General features: G+C 40.3%; 1 protein-coding gene across 3 annotated transcripts in view; it reads right to left on the reverse strand.

The window, feature by feature from the left end:
• LOC141758057 (interleukin-18 receptor accessory protein-like) overlaps window positions 1-7,349 on the reverse strand; it is an 11,435-nt gene extending 4,086 nt beyond the window's left edge. Inside the window, exons 1-7 of one of the 3 annotated variants that reach the window (XM_074619151.1) lie at window positions 7,124-7,349; window positions 6,763-6,961; window positions 4,532-4,666; window positions 4,275-4,443; window positions 1,158-1,226; window positions 530-659; window positions 1-98 (exon numbers count right to left, since the gene is read on the reverse strand). The exon at window positions 1-98 is cut by the window's left edge and continues 57 nt beyond it. In XM_074619151.1, the coding sequence (XP_074475252.1) occupies window positions 1-98; window positions 530-659; window positions 1,158-1,226; window positions 4,275-4,443; window positions 4,532-4,666; window positions 6,763-6,768 (607 nt within the window). In that variant the 5' untranslated portion in view covers window positions 6,769-6,961; window positions 7,124-7,349. Of the gene's footprint in view, window positions 99-529; window positions 660-1,157; window positions 1,227-4,274; window positions 4,444-4,531; window positions 4,695-6,762; window positions 6,962-7,123 lie in introns of all 3 variants that reach the window. The other 2 variants (XM_074619134.1, XM_074619144.1) reach the window with 2 other exon arrangements.
• Between the last annotated feature and the right edge of the window lie 2,461 nt (window positions 7,350-9,810).

Raw genomic sequence — 9,810 nt, forward strand, 5'->3', positions numbered from 1 at the left:
CGATGCAGGTATATCTGTAGTTCAAGTGTTGTGGAGTCACCTCTGTTATGATGGCTCTTCGTATGACCTCGTGCTCTTTATATGGCATTCTTTCCTGTCTGAATCACAGAGAGAATTTTAGCTCCCTTGTATCCTTATGAAAACGTATCATGCAATGCATGTGTAACACACTGGTGCTGCATAATGGTAAATGGAATTGCTTTTATATAGTGCTTTTGTAGTCTTCCGACCACTCAAAGAGCTTTACACTACATGTCAGCATTCACCCATTCACACACTGATGGCAGAGGGTGCTAAGGTGCCAACCATGCCCATCAGGATCTAATCTAAATACTCATTCACACACCGATGGCTATGCCTTCGGGAGCAATTTGGGGTTAAGTGTCTTGCTCTAGGACGCATCGACATGCGCCACCGATTGGTGGACGACCTGCTCTACCCTCTGAGCCTGAGCCGCCCCTAATGAATAATGAAAGACAGTTACTTTCTGGCAAAAGCAAACATAGACAAAGGGACTGCAGTTACTCACTGTTGCTCCTCCATGGGTAGTAGAGTCATATTCTCCGTGTTGCCACTGTAATTTATGTACCACTGCACCTCCCGCGAAAACTTTTTCTCAAAAGGAAAATATACCTTGCACATCAGAGTGTGATACTGACCTAGAACGACAAAAACATGCCAATTATAATCTAATCCTTAATGTCCTAATAAAATGAGAATATAATTTAATGTCTTACTATCATACCAATTTGTAAGATGCACAAATGAGTCATTTAGACAAAGATGAAACAATCATGTAATTATCAGGGTTGTGTCAGATACATAACTATAAGCCACAGCAGCATGTTGAGCAGTCAACAATTACAACCAGTCAACATTAGAATGACATGTTAGATCGTTTTAAACACTGCCAGTTAATACGTATTATAACTAAAATAACTCATTCTGAGTAGGAAAACAACTCTTGTCAGCAATTGATTGTCAACAAACCAGAACGCATGCATGCTGAGATGTTTGCTGTATACATCATTTTTAGGCTGATTATAGTGGCTACAGTGTTGACCTTTGGCTCTGAAAAAGCAGTTCAAAACCATCTAAATGAATTATTAAGTCTGATAGCTGTGGGATTATATCATAGCACATTTGGGCACACTTACCAAGCTCCACTTTCTCTTTCGTGTTGTTTTCGGGATGCACAATCCTGGGAGCGTAACTTGTTTCGTCAACTGTTTGGGCATGGGAAATAAAGTCACACAGTTCTGTATTACCAATGGTGGCTATGTTGAGGGAGATAATAATGGAAAATTGAGTGCAAGGCCACTAAAGAAGAACTGATCTTGTGATACCCTTTGATGTGTTTTGTTCTGAAAACAGGATATTCCAGGTTTTAAATAACAGTAGTACAGTAGTCCTTAATGAAATATCTAACTATCGTAACTATCTTAAACATGCATTCCTGCACAGTAGAGCAACGATTGCAGTAAACACCAAGGGCAACTAATCATCTGCTGTGGAGGAAGCCCGGTGGTTTTGGGGTTTGCAGATATGAACCAATTTAGAGGGTGAGTGTTCAAAGTTTGTCATGGCAAGGAACGACAGCCTTGTGTATACTACAATCCCAGATTAGCCTCTGTGCTGAATGTGAAAAAACATCATGAGCTTTTTGAAGCTCTTACAGACCTGAATAAAAATTTGTTTAAACTGATCAAAAGGTCTATTTTCTCAAACGTGTTTGAAATTAAACATTTAAATGATGGATTATAGGGTGTAGACATCCCTCATTGTATACGTATATTTCCTGCATCAGTTCTGCCTTGAATTCCATGAAAAGTTAATTATGTTTAAAAGGTTTCGGTTTGGTTTGTTTTGCACATTAAGGAGAAGAAAAATATAATAATTTTCAATGTGTTTAAACTCCAAAAATATATAAATAGATACCGTAGATTAATTGATAGTAACAAATGATATTCATAACACTGATTTTATACATGAAATAAGGCAAACTACTTAATGGTCAAGTAAGCCTGTGTTCAAATCATTTCCTCTTCTGTGTCTCTGGCAAATAATTAGTAGGGCTGTATTTAATAGTGGTGCGACAGTTCAACAAGCCCACAGTTCGGTTTGTACGTCATTGACGGTTTAGTTTATTACAGTTCGGTTTTGCATCCCTATCTTCAACCATATTCGTGATACACATATCTTTTCAAATACAAAAAATTGTGTAAGAATGGGTGCTTTAACAACGATTGCTAAATGAGAACAACTGTTTGAGTAGGTTAATGTGTACATTACAAGATCTAAAAACGTGTGATAGACATTTTTTTAAACAGGTTATGTGTGTAATCTGACACTGAGGTAAAGGTATTGAATTATTATTGTATTATTATTTTATTTCATTTTATTAAGTTGAGTGGCTTGGTTCCTCATTCTTTAAATTATACCATGGCCAAGGAAAATACTAATTTCTGATTGGCTGGCAGGTACAGTATATATTAAAACTGATTATCAGGACACCTCAAATATAGCTTCTTCTTTAGTTTAACCCCTGCAGCATAGTAACAGCCCTTTCTTCTGTCTGTGAGGCTGTACTTAGACAAAGCGGTGGTTTGAGCTAAATAATAACATCAGCATGCTAAAATGTCCACAGCGAACAAAGCTAACATGCTGATGTGTAGGCATTAAAGCTGGGGTAGGCAGAACGTTTTTGGCATCATTGGGCAAAAATTCCATAATAACCTTTCAGCATATTGTAATTCAAGTGTTCTGAAAGAAAACTAGACTTCTGCTCCTCCTCATGGCTCTGTTTTCAGGCTTTAGAAAATCTAGCCCGTGACGGAAGACTTTGGCCAATCACAGGTCATTTCAGAGAGAGAGCGTTCCTATTGGCTGTTCATTCAACGGAGGCAGCTGTCAATCACTCGCGAACTCCGATCAAACTAGGCTGCGCTGATCAAATATTAATCAAATAATTTCTTGCCTAAAATGTCAGCTAAAAAGTGTACTGTTTAGCTGTAAAATTAGAAAGTTTGCTCCGGCTGGTGGGCGGTGCTTGGTATTTCCTCAACAGATCTCAACATGACGGCCGGGTCACAAACTTTCTCATTTTACAGCTAAACAGTACACTACAAGACATTTCTGAAAAAATTTGAGGTGAGAAATAGGCATTACAGTAACAGAATATTAATTCATATTTGATCAGCGCTGCCTAGTTTGACCGCTTGATCAGAGTACGCGAGTGATTGACAGCTGCTCAGAGACGGCAGGCTCCAGCTCGCTCTGATTGGTTGTTTTCCTCCGGTCTGTGAAATCTTGCAGATGCCATTAGGAGCACCGGAGGACACAGAGGCACATGATTTTTTTTTCAGATTACCTGTTTCATGCACTTCTGTCAGGATATAGCGACAGTTTTATAAAAATAACTTTTTGTAATCATATCTGCTTCAATTCTACCCACTGCTGCTTTAAATGTACCAGTTGTAACAGTACTTTGGCCATGATTGATGATGTTTCATGAGAACACAAGTACAGACAAGAATGCAGATTGAGAAAGGCCTCGTCTTATTTGAGCATGTTAGCAGCATGCTAACATTTGCTAATTAGCAAAACCAACGGATGATGAGATATTTCAGTCTGGACCACAGACGACCAAGTAACAGACCATCATTTCCATCTCTAGAGTCACGCCACTAGCATTGCTAAAAGAAATATATGATGGTGTGAACCCAGCTCCTCTTTTTACCTATACCCAGTGGCCATGGTAATATACTTATTTTGGCATAGTTCTTTAGTTAGTTACTTAACCTCCAACACGCACACACACACGCACGCACGCACGCACGCACGCACACACACGCACACATACACACACACACACGCACGCACGCACGCACGCACGCACGCACGCACGCACGCACGCACGCACACACACGCACACATACACACACACACACACGCGCACACACACGCACACACACACACACACACACACACACACACACACACGCACACACACACACACACACGCACGCACACACACACACACACACACACACACACACACGCACACATACACACACACACACGCACTCACGCACACACGCGCACACACGCGCACACACACGCACACACACACACATACACACAGCCATGTACTTCTATCTTTGTGAGGACACTCAATGACATAATTCATTCCCTAGCCCCTTACCCTAACCTTAACCTAGCTTAATTTAGCTGCATAAGTACACACACACACACACACACTACACAGCACTTACGTATGACACTGACGTCAACAGCCCTCCTGAAGGTCCATATGACTCCTGAATCATTTATTTGTCTATCACAGAAAAATACATCAGTATCAGATGTATAGACTCGGAAGAGATGTAACCACCCATCCTTCTGATAGGTGGGTCTTTTCAGCCGAGACACAGCTGTCATGCCCTGTAAGAAAGCACACTTGTTGTGAGTTTTTGCTGTGATTTATGTTTCCATTGTGAGATATATAATCCGGTTCATGTGTGTACTTCACCTTGTACCAGATGACATCTGTGTCGTTACTACAGTTGAGACCTGGGCAAGGGATCTTCCCACCTTTATTCACGACCAGCTCTCTGATCTCCTCAGGCTGGAAGCATCCAGGACCCAGACTGATTCTCTCCACCACCTGTAGGTGGAAGAACAACTCGCTGCCGCTGGACAGCAAAGACCTGAACACTAAAAGTTCAGTCCCATGTGAACTACACACAAAAAATCTTAATTTGCTATTTAGTCTACCAAAACGTTTTTAAAGTTGCTACTAATGACTTTAAGAAATGTAGGCCTATATTAACAATTTATTAAGGCTTTGCAAATCATAAATTACAGAGTATATACTAATCATTACTAGTTTGTTAAACAAGACAAAAGTGAGCATGGTTCACCTACCCCCGCTCACTGCTTGACCCCTACTAAAGTAGGACCAAAGGTTTTGCCCTTTTGGAAAAAAAAAAGGCACAACTAGACCACACTGTTAACCATCATACCAAATTTGAAGTTCCTAAATTAAATAGTTTTCGAGTTCTGCTCCGGAAACGAAAGTGTGACACGCGAACGGACAGAACGACAGACACGCGGAGCGCTATATACCCCCGACTACTTTGTCGTGAGGGTACAATAGTACTAAAGTAGGACCAACGGTTTTGCCCTTTTGGAAAAATTTCAAAAATCTTGGGCACCCTGGACTTCTAACACTGGCTCTAAAGAGGGCCTTCCATGTTTTTACGAGACCTGAAGGCCACCGTAGCTCTCTGTCACGCTTGCAAAGGGAGGCGTATTCAGTTGGTTGCAATCTGCAACCTCACCGCTAGATGGCACTAAATCACACTGGTCCTTCCACTAGTAATAAATACAAATTTAAAATGCATTATTAATCAAAATGGTATTAAATTTAGCAAAGGGCACATAATGACTTGTTTAGGAGTAGAAATACAAAAATTGGGGAGTTGATTTAGAATTCCAAACCTAAAGCCCGGGGCACATACAGTATACAACGTCAGGAGCGCGTGGCGGCTGCGTGGCGTGGTGGCTGCATGATACACGTGTCTGGTGTTCACACTAGCTGCGTGTCGTCTGCGTTTCGGCTGCGTGTCTACTTGTGAAACAATTACTGTCATTATTATTGTTTGAATGTGCGGGCATGTGAGAGTTTTATTTTAAGGCAGACTTGAAAATAATGTGAATCAGAGTATGGAGTACCAGGGCCACGAATGTCTTTGACACTACCAGGACCACAAAAGCAAGCACTTTGTCAACGGCCCCAAGAAGCGGCGAGGTCTGGGCCTCACCAAGCTGATTTTGAGAAACGGTCGCAGCACACCACCTCGGAGGTAATGCGTCCGGCGGGGCCGGCCAGTGCTGGGGAGAGATCCCACGAGGGGATCCTCCCACCCCGAGCAGCCGTCCCTAACCCGCTGAGTTGAATTCCCCGGAAAGACTGCGCGGCCCCACTGGTTAACCTCTCAATAATTTTACGCCCTCTTGAACTCTCTCTTCAAAGTTCTTTTGAACTTTCCCTTAAGGTACTTGTCGACTATCGGTCTCGTGCCGGTATTTAGCCTTAGATGGAGTTTACCAACCGCTTTGGGCTGCATTCCCAAACAACCCAACTCCATTAAGACCGGACCACAGCGCGACCGTTACCGGCCTCACACCGCCCACGGGCTGAGCCTCGATCAGAAGGACTCAGGCCCCCAAGCGACACTGGGCAAGCGGTCTTCCGTACGCCACATTTCCCCAATCCGCCCGTCAGACGGGGATTCGCCACTGGGCTCTTCCCTCTTTGCTGCTCGCCACTACTGAGGGAAAGCACCTTCCCCGCTTTTGGGTGTGGTTTCAGCGCCTTCAGCGACACGCCCCCAGTGTTTCAGAGCAGAGAATACTGCTTATTTTTCCATAATTTTAAAAGCTAATTTTACATACTTGGTGATTTTTTTAATCATTCAAATTTGGCTGGGTGGTTAGTAACACATTTCTCTGTGGTGTGACAAGCCCAGAATGCATATTTATTATTGCTTTACAAGGCCTCTAAAAAATATATCATATTTTAAAGTGGTACCATTCCGCATAATCAAATTTTACATTATTTTTCTCCAACGCAATATCACAAAGAAAAAAAGATAATTGTACTGTGTGATTACACAACTTATTTTGTTTTGAAGACAATGATCTCAAATACATTTTAAGTTTAATCAGACACAGTTGGGGTTACAAATGATTATTTACCTGCATGTGTACTTTCCAGAATGTTTTGCTTCAACTAGGAACTTTCTCCCACAGACAAACGATGTGCCTTTGTTTCCTTCTCTGCCCTCTCCATTCCTGGAGCACACCGCCTCCATGTTCACAGACTCTATGCATGGCATCATAAAGATTTCCCCCTCCACTGCTTTGTAGTGCCGGCATACAGCATCCTGCCGAAGACCTGGGGAGAGTTGTGTTTCTGTTTAATTTCAATTGTACAGCCAGACATAAGTTGGTCTGAGACGCCATTAATAATTACATGCATGCTTCCTTTTAAACACAAATTAAAAAGAACAGTTTTCAGCTGTAATATTGAAAGACAATTTATGTTTAAATGAAATACCTGTTTTTTTCTTTTGATAGTTTTCATCACAGCATCCTTCCAAAAAAATGGGCAAGATAAAAAAAACCAGAATGTATCCAGTTTGCATCCTGTGTTTCTAAATCTGTTAATATTGCTTGTAGATTTCCGTCACGAGGCTGTCTTCGTTACATTTGATAATTTCTCTAATGTTTTCTCACGTATAACCACATCTGGAGTTCTTGGTAATTTCTCATCGCCGTTGTTTATTTGCACCTCACCTATTGGTCGGCAACATGAGGTGGTATAGCACGGTTTCCTGTTGGTTGTGTTTGAACATGATTTCACAAGAAACTGCTCCAATGTTGTCTTCCTGTATGTTGTAAACCACTTCCTGTGTGAAATACTGAAGAGGTGTTAAAACTTAGTGTTTGTGTAATATAGTTTGTGTGAAAGGAAACATTAAACGCAATATTTTTCATGATTTTAAGTATAAAAAAAATACTTAAGTACTAAACTAGTAGCGTGCACCGACAATAGAAGACACAAGATAGATAGATAGATAGATAGATAGATAGATAGATAGATAGATAGATAGATGGATAGATGGATAGATGGATAGATAGATACTGTAGATAGATAGATAGATAGATAGATAGATAGATAGAAAGGCAGCATGGTGCATCTGCTTTAAGCTGTGGTAAATGGTTGACCCCAGTTTTCTGGGTCACACCTGCACTTTGACTGGCCTGGTTTCTAAAGCCACCACCATCCCCTTCTCTATCTGCTTTCCTCTTTTGCTTTTACAAAGCTTTAACTATCTTATTATCTATTTATTTTTCTCTATTTATCTGTACCAATTGCTGTCCTTGTGCTGCTGCAACAAACAAATCCCCCCTGGGGATCAATAAAGGTTGATCTTATCTTATCTTATTTGCCACATGATTTAAAGCTGGAATAGGCATTTTATTTTTTTTATTATCATTAGGCAAAAATTCCATAATAACATCTCAGCATATTGTAATTCAAGTGGTTCCCCAGGGTAGGCAGCTTTCTGGAAAAGGCAAAAACAACAACAACAGAATTTGGAAATACAGCCATCATCCTGTAGCAACTTTTTTTGCAGGAATTTCCACCAATGAATCTGGCATTCATTGCACACTGTCTGTACACTGTTAAGAATTTCCCAGTAAAATAACAGTAAAGAGCTGGCAGCAGGGTTGCCTTTATATTACTGTAAAATTAACATTATTATACCGTCACTGAAATTTACAGCTTTGTACTGTTAATGAAAAATACAGTTTGAACTGTTTTTTTTTATTAATTTCACAGTATTTTACAGTTAATTTACTGTTTAAAGATACATTATATAGCTGTTTTTCACCTTTCTTTTACATTATGTGGAACTCCCTCTCAAAACTCATCAGCGACTCCGATTCCCTCACCATATTCCAGTCCAGCCTCAAAACCCATCTTTTCTCCTCTGCTTACTTGTAGCCCCCTCCTCCCCCGACCCATTTGTCCGTGTGTATGTATGAGAGTGTGCATGTGTATGTCGCCTGTTCTTGTCGTTCGTCTCCTGTTTGTCTCACACCGTTTTCCCCCCGAATGTGTAAAGCGTCTTTGAGATCTTTAAAAAGCGCTATATAAGTTTAATCTATTATTATTATCATTATTATTATTATTATTATTATCATTATCTTACTGATTTGTTTTAATGCACTATTTAGGTTGTATTTTTTACATACATTTTTTAATAAACATAATTTTTTGCCTAGATAAATAGACTTAGCAGGTTACAGACATATGAAGTCACACTAAATACAGTTAAAGGCACTTTAAAAAGGCTATAATGGACTTGTTGACACTTTTCCCAAAATGTCCTACTATAGCTGGCTACAAGCACAGAATGCAAACCAGAACAACATGTGAGTGAAGAACAATAAAGCTAATTCACTGATTTTACAGTCATGTACAATGTACAAGCCTCACATGTGCAGATCAGGTCCCAGAATTTAAAACATACTGCATGAAACTGTTACTGATGATACTTTAGACAGTTGATCAGCAGTAAAGTGATGTTTTTTAAGAATGCATTATAGTTCAGTTAAAAAACGGCCTACGAGCGTAATTTAACAGGTTTTCTTTTGTATTAACAGTAAAGCACTGTTTTTAGCTATAACAGGTTAATACTGCTGAAATCCTGCTGTAAATTAACAGCAATTGTTTACAGTGTACGTACGTCAGTACATCCGTCCGATCCACACTCGTGAACGCAATATCTTAGGAATGTCTGGAGGAAATTTCTTCAAATCTGGCACAAATGTTCACTTGGACTCAATGATGAACTGATTAGATTTTGGTGGTCGAAGGTCAAAAGTCAGGGTCACTGTGACCTCATGTACGTCCCATTCTTGTGAATAAGATATCTCTGAGCACCTTAGAGGAATTTCTTCAAATTTGGCACAAATTTCCACTTGGACTCAAGGATGAACGGATTCGATTTTGGTGGTCAAAGGTCACTGGGACTTCACAAAACATGGTTTTGTCCATAACTCAATAATTCATATGCTAATAATTTCACACAAATGTCTAATAGGATAAAATGATGAAGTGATGACATTTTGGACAGACATGGATATAAACTGAAACTCGACTGGTTGGCGGAGGCAAACAACCGTGAGGCGCTAATTCTAGTTGGTAAAAGATTTATGAGACCATCAAATAAG

The sequence above is a fragment of the Sebastes fasciatus genome, chromosome 2 (assembly GCF_043250625.1).
Source record: "Sebastes fasciatus isolate fSebFas1 chromosome 2, fSebFas1.pri, whole genome shotgun sequence".
In the NCBI taxonomy this organism is placed as follows: domain Eukaryota; kingdom Metazoa; phylum Chordata; class Actinopteri; order Perciformes; family Sebastidae; genus Sebastes; species Sebastes fasciatus.